Genomic DNA, 14,491 nt, shown 5'->3' on the forward strand with positions numbered 1-14,491 from the left:
CTCAGTTGACCTTTTTTAATGAATAAGTCATATCATTCAAATGAATGGAAGCAGTAGAAACAAATATTAAATAGAGGCAATTGCAAAGCAATTATCCAATATATTTTGGGGAGAAGTTTCAGCCAAGGATAAGGCAGCAACCTGACACTGAGCACAAGTGTAAAAGGTTAATCACAGTTTTCTGTGTCTGCACTACAGTGCAGCTTCATGGTACTTCACACTTAGCTAGTGTTGTCAAGTTCTTATGTGAGGATTTTGGACAAAGGCTCAGGTCTGATTGCTACCAATGTTCCCCAAACACCCAGTATATAAAAACGACACATCACTTAAAACTCAGTGAATGACACATTCAAACTTTCAATCAATGTTATCACATATTGTAAATCGTACTATGGTTTGAGTAGCCAAAGATTTGGATTATCTGCAGTTCAAGACATAGTAGGTGAATTCTTTTCCAATTTATGTAGTTAGGATAATGCCAATTCACGAGATTCATGTGATGAATCACTTTACAGAAACACTGGCTGCCAGTGATACTGTGTTATTAATTATTTAATTGTACACAGAAAATCTGATCTTAAACCGTTTGGATGTGGCCACTGGGAAATAAATCTTGTTCTTTAGATAACATGTTTACTTTATATTTGAAAATTATATTTGTACTGTGCATTTAACATAAGAACAAGATTGACAGTTTACAATTCAGCTTGCATCATGATGGGGATTTCCACCAGCCATACATCAAACACTCTCACTGACAGCCAATAAAAACCACTGCCAGCCCAGATGAGTGACAGCCAGTCTTATCAGTCACAGGTGGGTTCTTCAGTAATCAAAAGCTTGACTGAAGCTGCGTTTGTGTCCTCCTCCTCTGTTGTTGTTGTAGCCACCACCGCCATTTTGGAACCTGTTACCACGGCCACCATTTCCCCCGAAATGCCGCCCTCTTCCACCTCTGAAGCCTCCTCCACGGCTACCGCCGCCATACCCTCTGTCGCCGCGGTTATTGAACTGCTTCTCCTCCAACACTGGAAGCTCTGTGGCTACAGTCAGTTGCCAACGGCGTCCGTCTTTCCAGTTATCCTGTTGTGGGATCAAGAGGAAAAGAGGAAAAACATTACATTATATTTTCACAAATTCAATCTTGACTCAACAAGTATTGGCCTTTTCACTGTTGTTCTCACCTGAAACTCCTTGACTTTGGCAATGGGGACATCAAAACAAACTCCCTGTTAGAAACACAATGAGGGTGAGATGGTGAGTGGTTAAATCTATGACTGTGCTCGAGCCACATGAGATGAGCCACAATTTTTAAGACCTTTTACCTTCACTCAATTAACATTTTAATTTACCCCATGTATTGTGACATTTGACAACTGATAATCAAGGTAAGTAAGTGTATGTACACCAGAAACACTGCACATACCGTTTTGCCTTTGAGGAAGGTCATTCCCTTTATGTGGCTCTCCACCTCTTCTCCAAGCTGTTCTTTGATGCTTTTCCAGGCATACCCCATATTGTGCATCTCCTGAGAACACACCAACTGCATAGTGGTGTAACCCTGGAAGTATAAACAGGTGAAATCAGAGATTAGACATCACCTAAAAGCAAAACAAATCCTTGGACGGATCTAATAGAGAAAGGGTCTACATTTTGAATGTGCAGAAGTGATACCATGCCATGTTTATATACAAGGGTCATTGCTTTTTGGACAATTTAGCTGTTTTTGTCTTTGTGCTATACCCATGGGGTGGCATAGCTGCCATGCTGCATTTACCAGTGAAGCTCAACTAGAGCAGACATAAGGCTTGTGTCAGGTGTGAGCAGTGGTTGTTTTAATGCAAGCAGTGCATCTAGATGTGCTGCTTTGTGTACTGTATACATGCACATTTAACTTACAGCATCAGAGTTGAGCAGTGACCTTTGCTCTAGACTTGTGGCTCCAGAAATATGGGCCAGTGCAGCAGCGAGTGCATCAACAGCTCCTCTCTCTTCAATTAGCTTCTCAGCTGATTCTCTGAAGTACTCGATAGCTGTAACAGGAACAGAGTCCAGAAACCTATCCACAATGAAGAAATGAAATCATGTCAATCATTAAAGTTACTTGACATCAGGAAATTAGTTTCACACTGGGCATGACTATGGAGATGTTAGAGAAGCAGTTTGTTGAAAGTCAATGGAACAGCTTTACACTAAACCAAGTTCTCAGAGTTATAATGGCAGTCCTGTGACTTTCCTGAATAACCCACCTTACAGCGTCCTTGCTTGATGACTTGATGATATCATTGGCTGTGGGAACACCAACTCGTCTGAATGTGATACCCTGGATGGGGACAAAATTAAGTGCATTTAATTAATGTTCAAAAAAAACAAAAAATAGTTAATGCATGACTTAAAATAATGTGTGTTTTCACCTGACCTCTAACCAAGTAAATAAGCAGACTCACAATCAGAATCAATAAAATATGATAATACCAACCATGGTTTCACAACTTCTATAGAATGTGTAATCAAGAAAATGTTCACTGTTTGCCTTGTTTTCAACTAGAGGAAACAAATTTTACTCAAGTTTTCTTTACAGTGCTTCCTTCAACTATGAAACAACTGAGCATGTTTTTCATTTTTGCACCTTTGACCCATTTTAAAAACACATACTGCTTTGGTTTCTACGTAGCGCAGCTGGTCCTCTTCTTTCCTCTGGTAGAAACAGATGCAGACTCCAGTCCTGCCCGCTCGACCTGTACGTCCCGAACGATGGATGTATGACTCCACATCCTGACAACAACCAGGGACAACAAAAAATGGTCAAATGAAGTAAAGGTAACAAGCCTCCATGATTCTTAATTCATACAACTATGTTAGTAAGAAAGTGTGCAATGAACATTTATCCACTGAGAGTTAATTTCCTAATTTTTCATGGATCAACTAATCAACCACGGATCATGTCTACTGTATCAGTTTCCATTTTTTACTCAACTCCACCTGGAGCTTGCAAATGCTCCTTTCTAAATGTGCTGCCTTAATGAGAATCTGCATTTTACAATTAGAAAATATGAATAAACCTAACCTACATCTAAAAGATATGTCACATCTAATAAATCCAAGATGGTTAAAAAAAAATACATCTTTTTTTTTTTTTTAAGTATATATTTTTTGGCTTTTCAGGCTTTTAATTGATAGGACAGTAGAGAGACAGATAATGGGGAGACAGAGAGAGGGGGAATGACATGCAGCAAAGGGCCACCTGAGGATCTGAACCGGGGCTGCTGCGGCAAGGATGATAGCATCTGTATATGGGGCGTCTGCTCTACCCAGTGAACTATGACGCCCCAAGTGAAAGAAAAAAGATTGTATATGACACTGAAAACTTTTCACACCTTTGGTGGAGAACACTGGATCACCAGGTCAACTTCAGGGATATCTAATCCACGGGCTGCAACATTGGTGGCAACAAGAACCTCAAAGGTCCCACTCCTGAAGCCCTTAAGGGTCATCTCTCTCTGTTTTTGAGGAATATCACCATGGAGGCACTGGGTACTCTGAAAACATACAGACAAAATACAATAAGTAATGCACACAAATGCTGTTTCATTTCTCATTTGTATGGAGTTAGGCGACAGTAAAAGTGTAATGTATTGCAAGTGTATGAAAAGGCCATTCATAAAAAGCGGCTTGTGCATAATATGTAGGTATGCGTTATGTCTGTACCTGTTTGATGGACGTATTCATGGAAAGTTCGTTGACCTCTTTCTTTGTCTCACTGAACACAATGGTTCTGCCATGGCTGCCACTGTACACTTGGATCACATCAGCAATCACTGCTGCACGCTGAGACCAATGGCACGCTATGGCCAGGTGCTACAGAAGACAGAGACAGAAAGATACACAGAGAAAGACAGTGAGAGGGACACCCATCAAATACCTATTGCCCTTTTCACCTCGCCACAGACATTGCATAGACTTACATTCATTTCTCTGCAACTCAAACTTTACTCTAGCCTTAACCACTGACAAAAACAAGTCAACCATTGTTCTCAGATGGACAAGCTGTCCCCATGTCAATATTCTGAAATGTGTCCTTAACAATAACCAAAATACAACACACACACACACACACACACTTACTTCAACTGTTGTTGCAGCTTTCTGTGTTTTCTTGCCAATCAGATCAACATGTTTGCATTCTGGTCTCATGTATTTCTTGGCCACCTCATAGACCCAAGAGGGGCAAGTAGCCGAAAACAGCAGAGTCTGGGGGTTGGCCTCACCGTCTGTGGAGGAACATGCATGAAATTGATGATGCATAAGAATTTTTTCTCTAAACATTTTCCACTTTTATTTGACAAACCAGGACATACAGATTTACCATACCTCTACTATATGATGAAGTCAAAATTTCTTCAACCTGCTCTGCAAATCCCATGTCCAGCATTTGGTCCACTTCATCCAAGACTACGTGTTTCACTTTTGTGAGGTCGAGTTTATTGTTCTGGAGGTGGTCTTTGACACGACCAGGGGTTCCAACCAAAACATCAATACCACTACGAATGGCATCAACTGGAGGAGGAGGAAAGGACATGGTCACTATTAACATTGATTTATTAAGTATAGCAAGCTATGATTAGAAGTTCCTTTTGTACATTAATTTGCTGATTTAAGAAAGGAATACAACATTTCTATCCGGAGTCTTGTTCATTCACTTATTAAAGCAGACAAACTGCGGTTTGTACTATCCGAGATAGAATATATATTAATGTCCTCAGAAACAATAAAAGGGAAAATAAGTGAATTTTACAACATTCTCTCAAGCGCAGGTAAGTCATCTTTCCAGATATTAATGAAGTCATGGGAAAGGGACTTAGAGATAGTCTTTGAAGAAAATACCTGGTCAAATATCTGTGAAAGAATATACTTTCCATTCACTAGCAACAAAATTAAGGAATCTAATTTTAAATTCATTCATAAACTATACCTAACACCAACAAAAATGCATAAAATCTCCAAGACTATCTCAGCAAAATGTCCCAGATGTAAAAGAACGGATGGGACATTTATACATATGTTTTGGGAGTGTGACCTTCTACAACATTTTTGGAAATCAATTCACTCCTTTACACAATCTGTTTTGAAAATAAAATTTGATTTAAGTCCCAGTTTGTATTTGTTAAATGATCCATTGCATCTCCAGTTAGATACGAAAAAATGCAGGATATTAATTATGATAACATACTTTGCGAAGAAATGCATACTCTTATTTTGGAAAGATGATTTCCCTCCAACTCTTAAGATTTTTACAGATCAGATTTCAGCTTTTTTACCCTTAGAAAAATTAACTTTGGAAAAACATAAGTGTGGTCATATTTTTCAAGAATTTTGGTTTCCATTACTTTTAGGTTTGGAGGAATTTTCTAAAGGGGACATACAGTGGGGAAAATAAGTATTGGACACGTCACCATTTTTCTCAGAAAACATATTTCTAATAGAGCTATTGACATGAAATTTTCACCAGATGTCGGCATCAACCCAAGTAATGCACACATACAAAGAAATCCGAACATTAATGTCCATAAATTAAGTTATGTGTAATAAAGTGAAATGACACAGGGAATAAGTATTGAACACATGAAGAAAAGGAGGGGCAAAAAGGTATGGAAAGCCAAAAAAGCAGCTGGAGTTTGTCAGTATTTAGAATGTAATCCTGTCTCCTATCAGTCAAGTAATATCTGCTGGTTTAGTCCTGATTGATGCCTTTTAAAAAGGTTTCTCACCACCAAGGTGTCAGACAATAAGTATTGCATGGTGGGCAATGGCAAAGAGCTGTCTAAGAGCTGTCTAAAGACCTACACAACCTTACTATTGCAAAACAGGAGTCAAAACAATAATCAGAAGGGTTCCTTAACAGTCCAGGACACTGGTGGAGAGCTTCAGAAAGACCTGGGATCAGCAGGTACAGTTGTTTCATAGAAAACAATAAGTAATGCACTCAACCGCCATGGCCTCTATGTCTTGCATGGTGTGCGTGCATGGAGGCCATGGCGGTTGAGTGCATTACTTATTGTTTTCTATGAAACAACTGTACCTGCTGATCCCAGGTCTGTCTGAAGCTCTCCACCAGTGTCCTGGACTGTTAAGGAACCCTTCTGATTATTGTTTTGACTCTTCTGTCTGAAATCTTTGGTTGCGTAGGTCTTTAGACAGCTCTTTGCCATTGCCCATCATGCAATACTTATTGTCTGACACCTTGGTGGTGAGAAACCTTTTTAAAAGGCATCAATCAGGACTAAACCAGCAGATATTACTTTGCACTGATAGGAGACAGGATTACATTCTAAATACTGACAAACTCCAGCTGCTTTCTTGGCTTTCCATACCTTTTTGCCCCTCCTTTTCTTCATGTGTTCAATACTTATTCCCTGTGTCATTTCACTTTATTACACATAACTTAATTTATGGACATTAATGTTCGGATTTCTTTGTATGTGTGCATTACTTGGGTTGATGCCGACATCTGGTGAAAATTTCATGTCAATAGCTCTATTAGAAATATGTTTTCTGAGAAAAATGGTGACGTGTTCAATACTTATTTTCCCCGCTGTATGATTGGTTGAGCCCTGAATCGGTGCCCTATAGAGCAGGGCAGACCTTAATATTAAATATATGTATCACTGTAAAATCTATGCGTATATTTGACTATGTGGATGTACATATGTGTAGCGAGCACGCTTATGTGTATGTTTGTGCAGGTAAGCACATATATGTGCAAATACCCACTAATGTCAGTGAAGACAGATTGCTGCTTTTCCACTTATTTTTTTTAGATTTTTTTTGTTTTTGTTTGCTTGTTTTGTTTGTATTTTGTTTCCTTGTTTGTCTTGTATATATATATATATATATATACACACACACACACATGGGTTAAACAAAAAAAGAAGAAAGAAAGAAACTGTACGAGTCACCCCATCATCGATATTGTTTCAGGATGGATATTTTTGTTGTTGTATCCTTTTTGTTAATTTATTGGAAATAAAAACATATATTAAAAAAAAAAAAAATGTTGCTTACTCTGTGGCATGTATGAGCTTCCTCCATAGAAACAGGCAATAGACAGTCTTTTTGCGACGTCTTTGAAGTCCTTAGCGACTTGGATAGCCAACTCTCTGGTCGGTGCCAACACCAGGACCTACAGACAGACAAACAGACTTGGTCACACATAAATATACTTTGAGAGCCACTGTCGCTGGGGCTGACTGATGCTAGTTTTCAGTGACTGGTGTTTGTGTGTGCACCTTGGGAGCCCGGCCTCTGATCGGCCCAGCTGCATCCTTCTGGAGCTTCTCCACCAAGGGAATGGCAAAGGAGAAAGTCTTTCCTGTTCCAGTTCGGGCTTGGGCGATAACATCTTCTCCATCATACACAGGATTGAATGTCTTCACCTGAATGTCAAACAGGTAAGAGACTCCCCGAGCTGAGATGATGATACAACGTGGAGTCACAGGGCAGAGAGAAAGACAAACAATTAATCAGTGACTGAGCAAAGTTCCTAGGATCATTGATAAACATCCAGCATACATTTTCATTAAAGAAAAATAAAAGGAATTTGAGGACCAATCTGTGACTGGTTCATTATTACAGTGATCGCCATCTGTCCCATCACTTCTCAAAAAAATACACAACACAAAATGACAACTACCATTAAAAAGCCTGACGGGGTGTTCCCACCAAACGCGATGACGCTTCATCGCGCGTCGAGATTACATGTAAAGTCAATGCAAACACGCGATTAGTCGCGTCATCGCGGCGGGCGATGCGATGGACGCGATGGACGCGTTGGCCGCGAAAAATCGCCTCCATCGCGTCGCCCGGCGCGATGACGCTTCATCGCTCGAGTTCAAATAATTGAACTTTTGCGGCGAATTCGCGTGAAGACGCGCCGCGACAGCCTATCAGCTTTGAGATCGTCACCGACGTGCTGACGTACGGACGTACTGGTGTTCCCTTGGCAGTTTAGTCAGAGCGAGTCTATTGACAATATTAGAAGTTTTCTGGTTTAGTTTAGTTTATTATTCAGATCTCCATTAGCTGCAGCAAAGCCACAGCTCTTCAATGTTGCTTTTCCGGTGCTGTTACAAACGTTTCTGCTTTGGATATTCGGACCTGAAAGCCCGTTATCACTGCTGTTTTCAACCAGCGGGCGCTGCGAGCCAGCCGCCCCGTCCCAAAGCACTCAACAGGCGGTCAGTCACACAGTAGTTCACGGAGCTGTCTCCTCCTCCTGCAGCCAGAGACCCACACCGCTGTTCCTGTCCCATCTACAGGGACAGGAACAGTGCAGCGACGGTGGTTATCTCAGCCAGAGAATGAAATAGTGGGAGAAATGTTGTTGTTTGGGCGGGCTCGTCGCGCGACGCGATGCCGCGACGAGGCGTTTTTTGCATATTGAACCAGCGTCAAAACTGGAGCGTCTAGCGCGACGCGATTTCATTTGACGCGCGATTCAATCGCGTTCATCGCGTTTGGTGGGAACACCCCGTGAGTAGTCAATAAAAGCCAAGATAATAAATGTGCTTCTGATTTAAGTGCAACAACTGTCTTGTCAGCTTTGCACATGTAGAAGCAGACATGTCAAATGTCGGACTGCACATCTCTGGTTTTCAGCTACAGAGGAAAAGATTAACAATGGTATAATTGCAATTTTTACCTTTTAGTTTCTCAATGGTGACCTGAGAGATCCTGAAGTTGGAGAAGGCCCCTTCCCTCTGCTCTGGTGTCTCCTGCTTAACAGATGAACAAAGAGGCAGTCTATTTGATTTTATGTTTTTCTGTCTACAAAAGAAATCAAAAATGTAATATAACCACAACTAGTAAACTCAATAATCAATCAATAATTCAAATCTGTGAATGTTAAACGCTTGGAAACGCAGAGTTGGAAAATTAGCTTCTAAACAAAACAATTACAAAATGCAATTTTCCATTATAATATGATAAAATGATGAATATCTTAACAAAATGTGACACAAGACAGAGAAGAATAAGGAACAGTTTCCTTAGCGCAATCATCATACATTCGGTATCAATACAAACTTTCAACTTCTGAGAGGAAAAACTATTTACAATAAGCCCACAAGTCGTACCGTTTCTTTTTCGCTGTCGCTGGCTGACTCCTCACTCGACTGTGCAGGCGTCGGGATCGGTGTCTGAACTGGGGTGTTTGGGGTGGAATGTCCGTTGGTTGCTGCCTCGGCGATTAATTTCTGTTGCTTCTTCTTTTTCTTCTAAACCCAAAGATCAGAGTGGAAACAGAGTTTGACCAAATCCGCCAGACAGTTCATAATATCTACAGTACTACCAACAATCTTATCTACTTTAAATGTTTACAATTTAACAGGAAGGATCACCCAGTGTCCCACAGAACAACCAAGATCAGACCTTCTCATAAAGAAAATTATACTAATATTTACATATATATCACAACACTGACCTCTTCACTGTTCTTTTTCTTTTTTGGTGTTTCAATTTCATCTGTGTTTCCATTCATGTCTGCGGCCTCATCCGAGTGGCCGTTCACTTGATCCGCGGTCTTGTCTTTTTTCTTTTTCTTCTTAGGTGTCGGAGGTTCACAGCCTGGGTCCTCCTGTTCCTCCTGGTCCTCCAACTTCTTCTTCTTCAACTTCTTGCCCTCTTTGGTCTTGTTCTTTTTGTTCAATAAAAGCAACACAAATAATGAGAGTTCAAGTTGAAACAACTGTTGAAATACTGCACAGCTACTTTTGCTTTTATTAAAAAAAAATTAAAAAGTACTTAAAGTGTTATCACATTTCATATTGAAATGTATTTAAAATGTTAAAACATTGACATTGCACTTGTTATGTCAAAAACATAATTTAACTATATTTGAGTAAAACAAACAAGGATACACTCGAAATTTGTAAAGAAATGTTATATAATTTAGTATTCCTTTTAATTGATTATTCATCAAAGTTAAATTAAGTAATAACTGCTTTTATAGTGACTTGTTCAAACTCCCGTGATGTTGGGGGGAAATGTATTTGACGATGGAAATAATGCGTGGAAGTTGTCAAAATATTTTCAGGAAAAATCTCAATTATCATAAAAAGTACAAGTAATTTTACACCGGTGAGCTATAATTGATTATGTAACAACTGCTTTCATAATGACTTGTTCAAACTCCCGTGATGTTGGGGGGAAATTTATTTGACAATGGAAATAACACGTGGAAGTTGTCAAAAAATATTTTCAGGAAAATGTCAATTATCATAAAAAGTAGCAATAATTGTACATTGGTGAGCTAAGTTACTATCTTGTGTATTTGACAGCTGACGGAGCACATCGTGTTCACAGCAGCGGAGAAAACTTGCGCATGTAAACAATCTGTTAAAGACCCCTCACGTTTTTTCACCCCCGTTCCCCCTCATGTTCTCCACATCAGTACAGTTTTACACGTGGACAGGCCATGTGACCACACGGCTATAGATGCTAACATGGCTGTGCTAACGTTACCGGAGAAAACGTCCGTGTTTACCGTCATACACCGTGTCGTGTGTGTCGCAGGTTATTACATTTAGACCAACAATGTTTTGACTCCTAGTGTGTGCGTCTTTGTCCGCAGCGTCGGCGGTGTGGCGACAGAAACATCGGTAGCTGCTAGCCGGTTAGCCGAAGTTTCGTGTTAGCATGCTCAGCCACATGTTGTCAAACAGGGAGCCGCAGCACAGACACACACACAGACACTTATAACAACTGACACGACCCCGAGTCTGCTCACCTTCAGGGTTTTAGCCTCAACGACGGTGTTGACATCTTCATCCATGGCTTGTTCTTCGGTGTCAAAGATGATTTTAGACGGCATTTCTCTCTTCAGATGTTTCCCCTCTGCGTAGACACACAGGCTAACCCACGGGCACACGGGCGGAAAGGAGCGCGCAAGATGGGCGGCGCGTGGAAGCGCGTTCACGAGGCACACATACATAGAAATGTAAGTAACTGAGACGATGCACGGCAGAGCAAGGTACAACCATAGACTGGTACAACCAAAGTCCTTCTAGGCTGGTACAACCCATAGACATATGGTACAACCCATATGCAGTATATGGGTACAACACGTCAACACACCACTGTCCACGACACTGCGAGCTTTAAGGGAGTCAAAGAGCAGTTTTTTTTATTAATAATAAATAATAATAATAATAATCTTTATTATGGACTCGAAAAAGTGGTCCACTCTCATACACATAGGCTACACACTTAACATACAAGACAAAACAAAGCAGACAAACAACCAAACAAATAATAAAATAATATAAAATAGGCTACAGTAATTTGTCACTGTTAGTTTAAAAGAAACAGTGCAAACTATTGTGCCAGTGCTTAAGAAGCCTGAATTGTTATGCTACGGCTTCCATGAGAAAAACAATGCTTAAAATTATGTTATGAAACAGCCTACATGATGAAAACATTAACCAAGCAGCCGCAAAAAATAGAGTTGTGTTAATAAAATTATAACCAGACAACAGAAATGCCATTTTAATAGGTAGTCTCCTCCAATAGTCAACATCAAAATGCTATCGACACCTGGCCAGCAGATGGCGTAGGCCTATGTCTCACTGTGTTGGTATCAGGCATATTCCACAAAATAAATAAATAAATGAAAAACTAAGTTAGTCAATGTCAATGACTGTTCTCCCCTCCTCTGTCTGTAATAATAAATAGCTCAAATAACAACAGTGTAACAACAGTGCCCTTATTACCCTATGTTTTAATAATGTAAAGGATCACAGAGGACTGGACATGTTCGGACTACAAATTCTAGCATGTTGAATATTACCCTAATGTAATTTTGAACATTTTAAAGTCATAGATCAAATTTGGATGAAACTGTGAAGGAGAAGGCTTCACACACTTAGGTGTAGGCTATAATCAAATAAAATACTGAATGGAAGGCCTGATACAGCACTGAGAATTTTTATGGCAACAAAACTAGCTCAAAGACTAGCGGTGCTCTAGAGCGCAGCTAATGGGGATCCGAACAAATAAAACAATCAAACAGACAGGGACAAATGCCACCTCAGTCCTGTTTTACTGGCTAGCTAGATTATCAGAATTTTGTTCTTTTGAAATCATAAGAAAGGAAAGGCCAGGCCAGTCATCAATCAACACATAAAATGTGCCTTGAGTCAACAATATTTTAAAGCTTTCAGCCTGCAAAAAGCAGGCATGCAGCAACTGAAGATTCCTCACTTCCATATACCACAGTGATTCATTGGAAATTCTCACAAAGGATGTTGAAATTTTGACTGCCTTTCCTTTTAATTCTTCCTCCTGTCACTAACTCACTATTATTTTGATACTCAAGTTTAGCACAAAAGGGCAAGTAGCAGGCCGTGAGGAAAAAAAAAAAAAAAACGTAGCAAACAATGAGTTTTTAAAGTTAAAGCAGAAGTAAGTGATATATTTGTGTTAATATAAGTCTTAAATAGTTATATCTTCCGACAGCAATCACTTACATAGAGTGTTTGGACCGAAACACGGGTCTCTCAGTCACTCTGCTCTGCTCTGAGCCGAGGAGAAAACTTTTCTCGTATCCTACAGTTTTTATCCAATGAGGAGAGAGAACGGCATGCAGGGCTGTGTGTGCAGCCAAGGGATGCGCTGAATGTGGTGACGTACTGTAGGGACGAGGACTGTTATGGTGCGTTCAAGGCAGCCCGTAACTCGTATTTTTCCGACCTGTGAAGTCATACCAGTTCGATCTGGTACGAGTTCACGGGTCGGAAGTTACGGGTGGCCGTTATAGTGACTTTCACAGGTAAAACAGGTCGGAAAAACACGATTGGGTTGCCTGGAATGCTACAAAGTCGTAAGTTGTGACTTGAAGCTGTAATTTACGGTTTCAAAAGCCTGACTGGAACGCAGCATTAGCCAAAACGACCGGATCGCTTACTTCTGCTTTAAAAAATTGATCGATTGATAATCGTTTAATTTATATTTTCAGGATTTTTTTATTACACCAGAAACAGGGTGGCTGCACTTAACAATGGGATGAAAAAAAAAACACAGGATGAGATTCACAGGTTGCTCCCCAGTTTGTTAAGCAAACACTCCCTGTGTGCTCTGTAGGTGGCTGTGGCGTCGGCGACATGTTATCTTAGCTGTGTGTCCACGGTCCAAACAGAAACTCTGCTATTTTTTAAAGCAGTGTATATTTCAGGTGTAATGTACAGTAGGCTAGTCTCTTTTGAGACGGGACATCACTGACCTTTAATAGGCTACACACACAGACATCAGTGGTCAAGTCACATGTTTCTTCGATTTTTTTTTCCCAGGGTGGGGTGTGTCTTATCTTGGCGTTACGCAGTGTTCAACTGAAAATTATTCAAAGCAGCTTCCTGGGAGTGGGGACCAATAAAGGAGGTCTCAGATGCAAAGGCTCTTCACCTTCTTTACAGATTGCCCACAGCTAGCTTTACCTCAGTTGTCCTGCCTTGTTACAGTTGCCCCTGTGGAAAAACTGATGCCCAGAGGGCATATTATAGCCCTTTGTATTGTAAACACAACAATACTTGTTGGTTGGTTGGTTTTAGGGAAACATACATATAGCTCTGTATAGTGTTCTGTGTAAGTCTACCTATTTCTATACAAATGATGGAGCAAAGCGAGGGCTGGTGTGGGGGTTGCTAGGTTGGGGATCATTGACTTTTAAAAACTGGTTCAGCTAGTTTGACCAGTCAGGATTTCCCCTTTACTTCCTTAACTTTCCTTCAGGAGCAACAGACAAATGTTCCGCAGAGCAGTGACCGTTCCCTCATTTTTATATATGGTCCTATGTAATATCTGCTTTTTCTTTTCATAAACTACTAATAGTGAGAACACTAGATGTCACACTTGGTCATCTCTGTGCAGAGGCTCAGGTCTTCCTTGACTTTATACACTTTACACATGTGTTTGACAGAACAATAGTAGTAGTTTCAGTTAAAAAAAAAGAAAAGGTTTTAATGTCTGCATTACTCTTGAGGGATTGGTCCATCAGTTTATTTTCTAGTCATTTGCTTCCTGGTTGTAATATCGGTCCACCACTGCAGCCCCTCCCACTCCTCTTCCTACTTACATGTGTTTGATTCTACCTCATGCTTAGTTCAGGCTTCACCTGTTAAGCAGTTTGCTCTGTAAACACATAATGGCGTGCTCGTGTTAGGTTATTTTGAGACTGAGCATACAACCACAAACCTGAATTCAAAGAATGAATATGTATCTCCACATTTCCAGGACCCATGTTACAGTCTTTGTAGCTTTTCTTCTCGCCTTTTTGGGGTAAGTCTTTCATCTGTAATATCTGTATAAGACTATACAAAACAGTCCTACATGTCTTTCTAAAAAATACCCTGTAGATTCTACATTTAGGTTTAAATAGGTTTGATCTGTGATAGGAATAAATAATTGTGCCTAGTGGTAACTGATTCCTTAAATAGGTATAAGT

General features: G+C 40.2%; 2 protein-coding genes across 3 annotated transcripts in view; one reads left to right on the plus strand and one right to left on the minus strand.

The window, feature by feature from the left end:
• ddx21 (DEAD (Asp-Glu-Ala-Asp) box helicase 21) lies at positions 1 to 10,952 on the minus strand. 2 transcript variants are annotated; one of them, XM_083969224.1, is made up of 16 exons: positions 10,784 to 10,952; positions 9,479 to 9,691; positions 9,132 to 9,272; positions 8,699 to 8,771; positions 7,287 to 7,465; positions 7,063 to 7,180; positions 4,372 to 4,557; positions 4,126 to 4,271; positions 3,709 to 3,858; positions 3,378 to 3,539; positions 2,656 to 2,775; positions 2,250 to 2,323; positions 1,900 to 2,059; positions 1,427 to 1,561; positions 1,185 to 1,229; positions 1 to 1,083 (listed from the first exon to the last, which is right to left on the minus strand). In XM_083969224.1, exons 1-16 carry the CDS (start codon positions 10,865 to 10,867, stop codon positions 826 to 828), a joined length of 2,244 nt encoding a protein of 747 aa, XP_083825350.1. In that variant the 5' UTR covers positions 10,868 to 10,952; the 3' UTR covers positions 1 to 825. The 2 variants fall into 2 exon arrangements, with proteins under 2 accessions (XP_083825350.1, XP_083825351.1); XM_083969225.1 differs by having other exon boundaries at positions 8,699 to 8,774; positions 10,784 to 10,910.
• LOC310984105 (globoside alpha-1,3-N-acetylgalactosaminyltransferase 1-like) overlaps positions 10,474 to 14,491 on the plus strand; it is a 26,985-nt gene continuing 22,967 nt past the window's right edge. The window contains exon 1 of the mRNA XM_083969226.1: positions 10,474 to 10,655. The gene's annotated coding sequence lies outside the window, so the exon portion shown is untranslated. The remainder of the gene's footprint in view (positions 10,656 to 14,491) is intronic.

This window comes from Trachurus trachurus (assembly GCF_905171665.1).
Source record: "Trachurus trachurus genome assembly, chromosome: 3".
NCBI lineage: Eukaryota > Metazoa > Chordata > Actinopteri > Carangiformes > Carangidae > Trachurus > Trachurus trachurus.